This window comes from Elephas maximus, chromosome 22, assembly GCF_024166365.1.
Source record: "Elephas maximus indicus isolate mEleMax1 chromosome 22, mEleMax1 primary haplotype, whole genome shotgun sequence".
Taxonomy (NCBI): domain Eukaryota; kingdom Metazoa; phylum Chordata; class Mammalia; order Proboscidea; family Elephantidae; genus Elephas; species Elephas maximus.
The window spans coordinates 9,742,471-9,755,836 of NC_064840.1; the positions used below are offsets into that span (position 1 = coordinate 9,742,471).

At 48.5% G+C, this 13,366-nt stretch overlaps 1 protein-coding gene across 8 annotated transcripts in view; it reads left to right on the plus strand.

The window, feature by feature from the left end:
• The window catches only part of CUX2 (cut like homeobox 2), a 276,654-nt gene extending 269,910 nt beyond the window's left edge, over positions 1-6,744 (plus strand). For 6 of the 8 annotated variants that reach the window (XM_049866783.1, XM_049866784.1, XM_049866781.1 and 3 more), the window contains one exon: positions 526-3,675. In XM_049866783.1, coding sequence (XP_049722740.1) covers positions 526-1,327 — 802 coding nt within the window. In that variant the 3' untranslated portion in view covers positions 1,328-3,675. Of the gene's footprint in view, positions 1-525; positions 3,676-6,056; positions 6,194-6,675 lie in introns of those variants that run through there. The other 2 variants (XR_007514987.1, XM_049866787.1) reach the window with 2 other exon arrangements.
• The last annotated feature ends 6,622 nt before the right edge of the window (positions 6,745-13,366 follow it).

The window sequence follows — 13,366 nt, forward strand, 5'->3', positions numbered from 1 at the left end:
TAGTTTATTTTATTTAGCCCAGTATGTCCAAAATATCATCGTTTAAATATGTAATCAATACAAAAACATTAATGGCATATTTTCCTTTTTTTTTTATTATACTAAGCCTTCAGATTACAGTGTGTATTTCTACCCTTACAACACATTTCAATTTGGCCTAGACACATTTTAAGTGCTCAGGAGCCACATGTGGCCAATTACTCCTGTACTGGACAGTGCAGGTCTAGATCATGAGCTTTGGAATCCAACAGTCTTGATTTCAATCCCAGCTCTGCCACTTCCTGACTGTTTGATTTTGGGCAAGTTACTTAATATCTCTGAGCCTTGTTTCAGAGGGATAATACTAGCACTCACCTTATAGGGGGGTTGTTGAGAGGGCTTCATAAGAAGATGCATGTAAAGAGGCTTAGCACACAGTGAGCCCCCAGCTGAGTGGGTGGGGGTCCAGATGCCACTCCAGTGGATTGAACCAGGGTGAGCTGGGTCCCCCATCCAGCCTCAGGCTCACCGCCGTCTCTGCCCCAGGTCACGAATGCGCCGGGAGATGTTGGTGGAGGGGACCCAGGACGAGCCAGACCTCGACACAAGCGGGGGCCCTGGTGTTCTGCCACCAGGCCACTCCCACCCAGACCCCACCCCACAGAGCCCCCAGTCTGAGGCTGAGGACCAGAAGCCTACAGTGAAGGAACTGGAGTTTCAGGAGGGCTCTGGGGAGAGCGTCATGCCCCTAACCACCCAAGACAAGCCCCAGGTGAGGATCAAGCAGGAACAGACAGAGGAAGACACTGAGGAAGAGGAGAGAGGCCAGCCCCAGAACTTAGGGGAGCCCGAAGAGGGCCAGGCTCCTCCCAAAGAGGAGCATCCTGACCCTCCAGATAACAATGGACTCCTCAAAGTGGCTCCAGGGCCCTTCCTTCCAGGCGGGACCACCCCAGACTGCTCCTCGATACATCCCCCCCGGGAGAAGGAGGTCAGGGAGCAGCTTCACCCGGACCCACTAAGTTTTAAGTCAGCCTCGGAGTCCTCACGCTGCAGCCTGGAGGTGTCACTGAACTCACCCTCAGCTGCCTCCTCGCCAGGCCTCATGATGTCTGTGTCGCCTATCCCCTCCTCCTCAGCCCCCATTTCTCCATCCCCACCTGGAGCCCCCCCTGCCAAAGTGCCGAGCGCCAGCCCCACTTCCGACACAGCTGGGGCTTTGCACCCCAGCGCCAAGGTGAACCCCAACTTGCAGCGGCGGCACGAGAAGATGGCCAACCTGAACAGCATCATCTACCGGCTAGAGAGGGCTGCCAATCGGGAGGAGGCCCTGGAGTGGGAGTTCTGACGGCAGGGATGAGGGGACAAGGGGCATACTATGGTGGTCACCTTCCCTCTCTCACTCACTGTCCTGGAGAGGATAGGGCAAGGGAGGGAGGAACTCAACCATCAAAATGTGGACAGGAGTGTTATTCCGTTTACGTTTTTTGTTGTAATCCTAGTTTTACAAGTTGTGAGTGGGTGGGTGGGGCAGGTGCCACTGCCTCCTCTTTGCGGCACCCCCTGCCCTAAGGAGCACCTGGAGCTCTGCTCTCTTCTCCACCCTGACCTCTCTGCAGGAGGCTGAAGCAAGATGGCGCCACATTTTCACCTGAAAACTCAAAACTCTTTTAGAAAAATAAATAAATATTTATAGACTTCTTTTAGATATTTTAATAAAGGATCCTTTGGAATTTATTCCCAGCCGATGCTGTTTTGATATTACAGAGAGTTATAAAATCAGGATGCTGTCACAACTGTTGCGAAGTATACACTGAAGTTGTGTTGTTTTTGCCACTAGATGAGATTAAAAGAAGACAATTATTCAAAGCCATCACAAGACACTATAAGACTGACCAAAATTTAGATAACCCTTGAACCACCATTTTTTCCCACATCTTGTCTGTGAGACACAGTGCATTGCTACTGCCCTTCCAGAAACCGTGTGGAAAAAGAGAAAAGTCCAAAAGACTCTAAATAAAAACCTCGATGCCATTGAGGATGTGTTTCTTTCTGGTGGTCTGTTTTGCAACCTTGATAACACAAAATGTCTCGTGCCGTGGTAAATGTTGTAGAGATGTGGGCTGTGGCCCGACTGTCCTATACGAGATGTAGCATGGTACAAAACAAACTGCTTACACTCCCTTGAGTTAGACACCTGTGGGCCATGGAACTCGGGTCAGACACCATCCATAGACAAGACGTGGTTCCAGACCCTTTGGAAAGCCGGGCATGGGGCAGGTGCTTGGAGGATGGTGCTTGAGCCGGAGTGACCCCATTCCCCAACTTGAATCGTGGCCACAGCCCAGGACGTTTCCCCACTGGAATCAACGTGGGCATTCCTGAGGAAAACTGTGGCCACCATCTTCCCCTCCTGTGTTTTAAGAAAGAAACAGCATTGGATATCCCACAGCACTGAAGCTTGGCAACCAGCGCCAAAAAGGTAAATTAGCCAAACTAGAAACCCCAGCTCCCTTTCTTGCCATCTTACCTCACAAGTTGACCCTGGTGCTGTTCTGGAAGCTGTCTACGACTCAGAGTCCTTGCAGAACAAAGTGAGATGGCCAAGTTCATCACAACACATCCACCATCTCCCAGCCTCCAAGCCCATTTTCCGGTTTCCAAGGAATGCTGGTTTGGGCAGCAAAGCTCCAGCACCCCACTTCAGAGTTCAGCGGCCTTCCTCCAGAGTCTTCATCATGGTTTCTAGAGGGAGATTTCCCATTTTGGATGGAGTAGCCGCCATATTGGTTGTTGAAGCTCTCATTTGTTTTTCTTTCTTTTCCTTTGTCAAACTCTCCGTGGGAAGGCTGAATTAGGTGACTCCTCAGCTGAATCCAGAATGACGATGAAGGGGTGGCCAAAATCGGCACCAATGCAATGCCCAGGAGAGAGATGGCCGGTAGGGGTCTCAAGGATGCAGCAAGTGTTTGGAAACCAAGTTTACAAAACCCAGTGACCAGAAGGGAACAAGTGAGGGCCGTTCCAGAAATTGCAACTCTCATGCACCCAGCCCAGGCTGCAGATTGCACCCCAATCAGCAACAACACAAACCCTGATGGAAAACTTCCTTTTCCATACTCCCAGGCTATGCATTGAAGAGTTTTCCACTGTATACATTTTTATCCAGATGAAGGTATTTTTATATTTTGACAATAGGAAACAGTGACCAATTTTCAGAGTACTCAAATCTGGAACAAACGAACCATCTCCTTTTAGCCACCACCGCCCTGTCGCAATCTAGACAACTGTGGGGGAACACACCACTTTTTACTGTTGAAACCCGCACAACATAGAAATCCAGGCTTACACGCCGACTACGAGTCTTAGAGAGCTAAATTTGGCTTTAGTGTGACGGGATTTGATTAAGCACTTAGTATATAGTCTTTTGAACACAGAAATCCTGTTGTACTTAAAGCTACCAGACCTGTGAACAACTTTGTCAGGTTCACATCCTATAATGGGAAAAAAAAAAAAAAAAAAACCCACAAAACCATTTCTATGAGAGATTGATGAACTTTGTTTAAACTTTTAAAAAAAGAAAGAAGTTCTGTAAACGAGTCACTAAATACAGAATTGTATAATGATGCCTAGGTGTCGTGCTTGCTTTGTTCTGGAGCTGGGGTAGCAAATTGGGGGAGGGGGGCAGATCCAGCCCTCACTCCCAAAACGCTCTTTTGAATTGGTTTGCCAACATTAAGATATGGGGTCATGTCCCATAAAATCTTGATTACCAGCTTCTCTTAAAAATCGTAAGATTTGGCCACATGAGCCCCACATTCCACCGTGATGACAGCCAGCTGAGGAGCGGTGCCCCCCTTTAGACGGAGGGTACGTGCTTCTGATTCACCTCAGTCCTCACCTATGCTGCCTGCCCAGCCCCTGTGGGTGTCTGAGTTTGGCTATTCTGCTTTGGGCTCCAGCTGCAGCAAAGGAAGATGGAAGAATTGATTGGAATCCATTCTTCTCGATGCAGCAGGGTGGAAGCTGGTTAGACTCTGGGGCCCACTACTAGAAGCCAGGATTGCGCCCTCCCCCCAAATCAGTGGCCACAGGCCAGCTCCCCAGTACTAACCAGTTTGCAACCTGCGCCCACCTCAAAGGAGCATGTGGATGGTTGATGACCTCACATCCTGATGGAAAAATGCCAGGAGGGACTACCGCTTTCCCAGCCATGTGACTAGGGCCTTGGTTTCCTCATGTGTAAAATGGGGCTATCACAGCAGCCAGCTCGAAGGATCATTATGAGGAATGGGAATGCATGGCAAACATTCTGGATGGTGCATGGCGCACAATAAGAGCTCGACAAATATGAATAGAAATGGGTGGGATTCTTTCAGCTGATGATGGTGAGTCTTTCTGCGTGTCCGGCTGCAGGAGGGGTTTTTTCTTTGACCAGTGAGGTCAAGAGAGTCCCCAGACTGGCACTAAATATTGCTCCTCTTGAGCCAAGGCCACGAGGAGTCCCAAGACAGACTTTTCCACTTTGTCTGCAGACTTCCCGATGGCCCCGGTTTTTCCACACGTCCTTGTAATGGGAACTAAATGATCATCCGCCTCTGCCTCGGTTAGGATGGCTAATCGGTTAGGATGGCTAATCACTCAGAGCCCTGCAGGACAACCCCTGGGACGCTCGGCACCCCATCCCAGGGACAGGAGGGAGCCACAGGGAGGGCCCTAGGCACCCACCAACTCCGGAGACTCTGAGTTAGTGCATGGGTGACATTTCAGGGGATCTGCCCTTTCCTGAAGGAGCCCTGGTGGCACAATGGTTAAGTTCTCAGCTGCTAACTATTCAAACCCACCAGCCACTCCATGGGAGAAAGATGTGGCTTCCGTAAAGATGACAGCCTTGGCTACCCTATGGGACAGTTTTCCTCTTTCCTATAGGGTCGCTGTGAGTCAGAATCGACTCTATGGCAATGGGTTTTCTTAGCGAGCCTTTCCTGGGAGTCAAGGAGGAAAAGGATGGGAGTCAAGAGCCCAGGTTCTGGAGCCATACCACCTGGTTTCAGTCCCAGCTCCACCTCATAGAGCTCTGTGACCTTGGACAAATGCCTAACTGCTCTGTGCCTCGGTTTCCCCATCTGTAAAGTGGGAATGATAGCAATGACACCTTCCTTGTAAGGTGGATGTGAGGATTCAAATTAAATAAAGCCAAGGACTGGCCCTTGGGACCCTCGGTTCACAACTCTTGAGAGGGTCAGGAGCCAGAAACCCCAGCGATGTGGGGTACGTGGGGGTAGAACAGAGGAGAAAACCACCCCTGACCCACACAAGCCCCTGTGAATCTGAGGGAGCAGGTGCCCCCTGGGCTCCAGGGACTGAAGCTCCATCCTGAGTCATCTGGAGGAAAAAATGCACAAAAATACAGAGACATGGAATTTGGAGGGAGTAGAGCCCTGGTTAACATCTCAGCTGCTAATCAAAAGGTCGGCAGTTCGAATTCACCAGCCACTCCTTGGAAACCCTACGGGGCACTTCTGCTCTGTCCTATAAAATAAAAATTAAAAAATAGGGCCTCTATAAATCAGAATCAACTCTATGGCAACGGGTTTGTTTTGTTTTGTTAAGTACCTACTGTGTGCTTTCGTGAGAGAAATACAGAGACCATGACAGCGCTAGTAATGGGGCCCAGGAAGGCTTCCTAGAGGAGGGGCCATCTCAGCTGAAAGCTGAAGGATATCACAAGTTAAGGAGAAGCAGAGGACGGGGCAGAGGAACAGCAGGCAGGAGGCGGGACAGGAATAAGGAAAGGGGGCTCGTCCAAATGAAGCTGAAATTTAAGCAGAGAAGGAAGGAGACCAGGGGCAGATCATGAAGTACTCCGGGGGCATTCTAGGAAGTATGCCTTCTTCCTTAGGGCACCAGGGAGCCATGGAACATCTGAGGCAGGCGGTTAATGTGGCCAGATTTGCACTTTTAGTAGGTTCCGGCTGTCTGCTGTGGGGAGAAGGTGGTCTAGGGGAGGGTGGCAGGGCCTCCCCCCACCACAGACCCCAAACCCCTTCCCACATCTGCCCTCCTTTTTCTCCTAGTTTAGCTCCTATTGGGCCACCAGCCCCGCCTTCTCAAGAATGGAAAGCCAGCCCTCACCTGCTCTTTAAGCTGATTGGCCCATGACCGCTGGGGCGGGATTATTCTAAAGCTTAGCTCTCCACTGCCAAAGAACCAGGTATGTGTTGCTATGGAAACTGGACTGCCAGTGCCAGCCTCCCTGAATTAATTCTTTGCTGCTAAAGCCACCCCGCCAAGCCCAGGAGCAGTAGGGAGTGGCAGGGAACGCCACCCAGAGGGCCCAGCTGGGTGATTTCGACCAACGTGACTCCTTACCTCAGGGCTGAGTTTGCCCATCTGCACAATGGAAGGGATAGAATAGTTGAATTGTTTAACGGTCTATGGCCTTCTCTGTTCCCCTAGGGTGTAGTTGTTAAAAGCATTGACTGAACTCAGACTGGTCTAGGTTTGAATCCCCCCATCAGATGATTACATGATCCTTATCTGTAAAATGGACATGATCATAATAGTATTTGCTTGTATTAGTTGTCTATTACTGCATAACAAATTACCCCTAAAACTTAGTGGCTTCAAAAAACTCTTATTATTACGAGCCCCTGGTTGGCTCAAATGGCTAAGCACTTAACTACTAACCAACAGGCTGGCAGTTCAAACTCACCCAGAAGTGCCTCAGAAGACAGGCCTGACAATCAGCTTCCAAAAGGTCACAGCCTTGAAAACTCTATGGAGCAGTTCTACTGTGCGCACACGGGGTCACCATCAGTTGGAGTCGACTCAACTGCAACTAACAACAACCAAAAAAAAAAACCCACAGCCGTAGAGTCAATTCTGACTCATAGGGACCCTATAAGACAGGGTAGAACTGTCTCTACAACACAACATCTTATTCTGGGTCAAGAATTTGGGAGTGGCTTAACTAGATGGTTCTGGCTCAGGGACTTCTCAGAAGGTTATAGTTAAGCTGTCAGCCAGCGCTGCAGTCATCTGAAGACTGTTCGGGGCTAGAAAATCATCCAAGATGGCTCACTCATATAGCTGGCAAGTCAAGGCTGGCTATCGGCTGGGGGGCTTCAGCTCTTCTCCTAGTGGGCCTTTCCACACGGCTGCTTGAGTATCCTCACAACATGGTAGCTGACTTCCCCCAGAACTAGCAATTCGAAAGAGACCAAGGCAGAAACGACAGTGTCTTTTATGATCTAGATTTGGAAGACACTGTGTCACTTCCACAGTATTCGGTTGATCACCCAGGTCCACCATGATTCAGTATGGGAGGGGACTGGACAAGGGTATGGTTACCAAGAGGTAAGGCTCACTGGGGGCCATCTTGGTGGCTGGTTACTTCATTGCCTTATAAATTTCCTTGAAAGTTAAATGAGCATTTCTTAAGCTGTAGTACTAATATCCCTTAAATCCTACTCTACTCAAAATGCAGTTTCCTGGGTCCTACCAACCTAAAAACCAAAACCAAACCCATCGCTGTGGAGTTGATTCCAACTCATAGCAACACTATGTGACAGAGTAGGACTGCCCAATAGGGTTTCCAAGGCTATAAATCTTCTCCTTTTTTTTTTTTTAAATTTTTATTGTGCTTCAAGTGAAAGTTTACAAATCAAGTCAGTCTCTCATATAAAAATTTATATATACCTTTTTTTCATATATTCCTAGTTGCTCTCTCCCTAATGAGACAGCGCACTCCTTTCCACTCTGTTTCGGCATCCATTCAGCCAGCTTCTGACCTCCTCTGCCCTCTCATCTCCCATCCAGATAGGAGCTGCCCACATAGTCTTATGTCTCTGCTTGAGTCAAGAAGCTCACTCCTTACTAGTATCATTTCCTATTTTGTAGTCCAGTCCAAACTGTGTCTGAAGAGTTGGCCTTGGGAATGGTTCCTGCCTTGGGCTAATGGAAGGTCTGGGGACCATGATCTCCGGAGTCCTTCTAGTCTCAGTCAGACCATTAAGTCTGGTCTATTTAGAATTTGAGGTCTGCATCCCACTGCTGTCCTGCCCCCTCAGGGGTTCTCTGTTGTGTTCTCTGTCAGGGCAGTCATTGGTTGTAGCCGGGCACCATCAGTTCTTCTGGTCTCAGGCTGATGTAGTCTCTGGTTTATGTGGCCCTTTCTGTCTCTTGGGCTCATAATTACCTTGTATCTTTGGTGTTCTTCATTCTCCTTTGCTCCAGATGGGTTGAGACCAATTGATGCATCTTAGATGGCCGTGTGCTAGTGCTTGAAACCCCAGACACCACTCTCCAAAGTGGGATGCAGAATGCTTTCTTAACAGATTTTATTATGCCAGTTGACCTAGATGTCCCCTGAAACCATGGTCCCCAAACCCCCAGACCTGCTATGCTGGCCTTCGTAGCATTCAGTTTATTCAGGAAACTTCTTTGCTTTTGGTTTAGTCCAGTTGAGCTGACCTCTCCTGTATTGTGTGTTGTCTTTCCCTTCACCTAAAATAGTTCTTTACTATCTAATTAGTGAATACCCTTCTCCCTCCCTCTCTTCCCACTCTTGTAACCATCAAAAAATATTTTCTTCTCTCTTTAAACTATTTCTTGAGTTCTTATAATAGTGGTCTCATACAGTATTTGTCCTTTTGCAATTGACTAATTTCACTCAGCATAATGCCTTCCAGATCCTTCCATGTTATGAAATGTTTCACGGATTCATAATTGTTCTTTATCGATGTGTAATATTCCATTGTGTGAATATACCGTAATTTATTTATCCATTCATCTGTTGCTGGGCACCTTGGTTGCTTCCATCTTTTTGCTATTGTAAACAGTGCTGCAGTGAACATGGCTGTGCATATATCTGTTCGTGTAAAGGCTCTTATTTCTCTGGGATATATTCCGAGGGGTGGGATTGCTGGATCGTATGGTAGTTGTATTTCTGGCTTTTTAAGGAAGCGCCAAATCGACTTCCAAAGTGGTTGTACCATTTGACATTCCCACCAGCAGTGTATAAGTGTTCCAGTTTCTCCACAACCTCTCCAACATTTATTATTTTGTGTTTTTTGGATTAATACCAGCCTTGTTGGAGTGAGATGAAATCTCATTGTAGTTTTGATTTGCATTTCTGTAGTGGCTAATGATCGTGAGCATTTCCTCATGTATCCGTTAGCTACCTGAATGTCTTCTTTAGTGAAGTGCCTGTTCAAGGCTATAAATCTTTACAGAAGCATACTGCCACATCTTTCTACTGTGGAGCAGCTGGTTGGTTCAAACCACCGACCTTTCAGTTAGCAGCTGAGCGCTTAACCACCGCGCCACCAGGGCTCCTTTTCACTTCAGCCTGTTGTTAGGTGCCATCAAGTTGGCTGTGACTCATAGCAACCTCATGTACAACAAGATTAAACACTGTCCGGTCCTGCGCCATACTCAAAACCGTTGCACTGTTTGAGCCCATTGTTGCAGCCACTTTGCCAGTCCATCTCAACTCCTTCTTTTTCACTGACCCTTTACTTTACCAAGCATGATGCTCTTCTCCAGGGATTGGACTCTTCTGGTAATATGTCCAAATTATGTGAGATGAAGTCTCACCATCCTTGCCTCTAAGGAGCATTCTGGCTGTATTTCTTCCAAGACAGATTGGTTCGTTCTTCTTCAGTCTTCTGTATTTATTGTGCAGCTTTTGCGTGCATATGAGGCGACTGAAAATACCATGGCTTGGGTCAGGCGCACCTTAGTCCTCAAAGTGACATTTTTAACACTTCACAGAGGTCTTTTGCCCAATGCAGTTGTTGTTTGAGAAAGAGCAGGTTTGCCCAGTGCAATATGTCATTTGATTTCTTGACTCCTGCTTCCATGGGCATTGATTGTGGATCCAACCTACTGACCCACAATTCCTGAAGCCAGGGTCCAGGAATTGGCATTTTTAAAAAGTGGCTCAGGTGACTCAGATGCAAACTTAAGTCTGAGAACCACTGACTTAGGTCTCAGTAAATGGAAGGCAATTCGTTTAGTTCGGTTTGGCCCAACTGGGTGTGCCAGGCACGGGGAAGGATGCTAGCAAAACAGAAGCAGAGAACTGAACAAATATTCACTGGGTGTCTTGTCAGAGTCAGGGACTGTTGGGTTGAGGGAAATTGTAACTCACTTAAAGATGTGCACATGGTTTATTGGGAGGATCCAGGGGAATCTTGTGAAATCCAATGGCAGGAAGTTCATTCAGCCAGCCTTCAGAGAGCTGCATAGTCTATCTTGAGCTGTTTAGTTCTTTCTCTCAGGTTTGGTTGCTCTGCTCCCTCACATCATGACCGCCTCAAAATGGCCACCCCACCTATCAAGCCTTCAGTTTAGTGACCACAGATACCTTCATCTCTGAGCCCCCAGTTAAAAATTCCCAGGACTCTGGTTGGCTCAGCTTCTGTCTGGGAACCAACTCTGGTCCAAGTAACCGTAGTCAGAGAGGAGTGGGCTGAGAGAGGAGAGGGGAAGCTGGGATTGGCATCTCTGAGCCTGGCCCTGAGGGACGCATGGGGAGGTAGATGTGGGCCCTGTCTTCAGAGCCGCAGTCTAGAGGTGCCCCCGGATTTGTCTGCCCACACAACTCGAGAAGCAGTGACAGAAGTGTCCATGGACGATGAAGAGAGGGCGGCCACATCGGGCCTAACGCTTTCCTGCCACAAGGCAGCCCACATGTTTTCAAAACCGTGCTTGGCAAGAACAACCACACCAGGACCCCAGCCACAGGTAAAGTGAGTTTTTTTACAAACTCTTGGCAGAAAATGTAAAATCGGCAGCTCTGGTTCAGCAATTTATTATTTGCCTGTTGTGGAAGCATTTCACTTGAGAGGCCAAGATGTTAGGGACCAGAACAGCAGCAGGGTCTTGTTTTAACAGTGTCTGTGTAAAATGAGGTCAGTGACCTGGGAAGAGGGACTCACCAGATCTCCACAGAGTGGAGACAAAGTAGCCCCATTAGGAATGTGCAAGGCGCTGTTTTGAAGAGAGGCAAGCCCATATGGGGACGTGATATTCTTTGAGTGTTTGTTCACTATCTTGTTTACCTACTGCTGCTGTAACACAAACAGCACTGCACTTGGTTGAGTGGGTGGCTTTAAGGAACAGGAATTTATTGTCTCACATTTTAGAGGCCGGAAGTCCAAATCAGGGCATCGGCTCTATGGGAGGTTCCTTCCTTGTTGGTAGACCCAGGCGTTCCTTTGTGTTCCTTTGCTTGTAGATAACCCTCGTGTGGCATCTGTCTTCCCCCTGTGTGTCTGTATCTGTTCTGCTTTTTATAACTCAGAAGTGATTAGGTTTACAACCTACCCTACTCTGGTATGACCCCATTAACCCTGTTTCCAAACAGGATCACAACCACAGATACAGGGGCAGGACTTCAGTACATATATTGAAGGGGACACAATTCAATCCATAGCATTCATTACTGAAGAGAGATGGACAGTTTCCAGGGAAAGGATGACAAGCAGTGGCCCCTCTCCTATCCCAGAGGATCCTGCCCTAGCCCCAGCCTACACCCCACTGAGCCAAAACCAGCCCTGCAGTTAGTTACCCAGAGCCACGCTCCTTAGAAGGACCAGCTGTTGTCACGCAAGGCTAGCCATTTGGAAGTAACAGAAAAGCCCCACTCAAAGCTTTAAACAACAAAGGCATGTATTACCTCAAATAACAAGACACCCAGACCTACGGTAGATTCCTGAGTTGGTTGATTTAGCAGCTCAATGGCATTTTCAAGTGTATGCCAAACTCAGTGTGGGAGAATTTCCTCACAGTGGCCTACTTCATGATCACAAGATGGCTGCCACAGTTCCAGGCATCACAGACATAACTCCCTCCCAGAGCACAACGAAGGAGCTCCTTGCTATTTCTCTTTTTAGAAGCAAGTCGACCCTTCCCCTCATATCTCATTGGCCAAAATTGAGTCACACACCCATACTTCAGTGGCTAAAGGTTAGCCAGTCCCTGAAAGGCAAATAGAAAGCAGCATAACTAATTGAATTTGACTGATCATTCAGGGTGGACAGACATTGGGCAGCCAACCTGTAACCCCTACCTCAAGTGGCTTCTTAGAATATTCCTTCCAGCCACATACAGTTATCCCCCAGGACTGTTTGGATGAAGACAGCGTTCTCTACCTTGTCATGCTTCTGGGGTATTTTAGTCACCCTTAGGCTCGTGCCCTGAACACTTCCCCAGGTCAAGGGAAAACATTGACATGTTAGCAGACGGGTACATCACACTTAGGTATGGGCCAATTCTTTTCTCTCCACCTTTCGGTTGGTTCCATGGGAACATTCTGCCCTAAGAGGTCCGTATATGAGGGCAGACTTGTGGCCCTCCCTCTGGGGACTGTTTCTCTCCTGCTCCTTCCCCCATTCTGTGGGGGCTTTGGTCACCAATGCCACAGGCAGTGCCCTGGCTCAGCCTGTGCGGACAGCCACTTCCCCAACCCCCTCATCACACGGCCCCAGGAGAGGTGGAGTGAATTACTCAGTATGCACTGAGACCTCATGAGGGGCGTGCTTCCCCACCAGACTATTTTTTGTTTGTTCTTGAACTTGTTCTGCAGACTAAGACTGTAGGTTGCTCATCCTAAGCCACATTTTCCTGAATGTGCATAATTTTTCCAGGCTGGCAAGGCAGACTTGTGACCCAAGCTCTGAGTCCATCACGCTGGGTGACCTTGAGTCAGCCCCTTCCCTTCTGTGAGTCCCCTGTTAGCCCAGTGAACAGACTCAATGAGATGGCAGATAACGTAGCATGAGCGGAGCCACCATCCACCTGGTGCTCATAGCAGACATTACTAATCAAGTGCAGGCTCGTTCCCTCTAAACATGGGTTGCTGCCAGAGTTCCCGTCACTCCAGACCCCCAGGCAGCCACCACAAACCCATCAGTGAGAAGAGCCAGGTGTTGACTCTCTCATTTGCAATGCCAGATCTAGATCATCGCTCACCTCCCCCCAGACTCTCAGATCTTCTGCCCACACTTGACTTTCAGACCCTCACCTCCCGACTGCCCTCTGAAAAGGAACTCTTTGGTTCCGTACCTCCTTTCATTCTCCCTGGAGGCTCTGTCCTTTTGCCACACGAGTGCCTAGGTTCACATCCCTGACCTGGAGCTTCCCAGCTGTAGGACCTTAGCAGATTTCTTAACCTCTGAGCCTCAGTTTTGCCAGCTGTAAAATGGGGCTTCTGATGTCTGCCCTAAGATGTGGGAATGTACCTAGCAGTACACCCCGCCAGGGAGGCACGCAGAATGCACTAGTCCAGTCCCTCGTTGGGCTGCTTCTGGCTCTGCCAGACAAGTCAACTTTTTGATGGGGGGCAGGGGGAAAAAATGACATAGCAGCCATTCCTTGA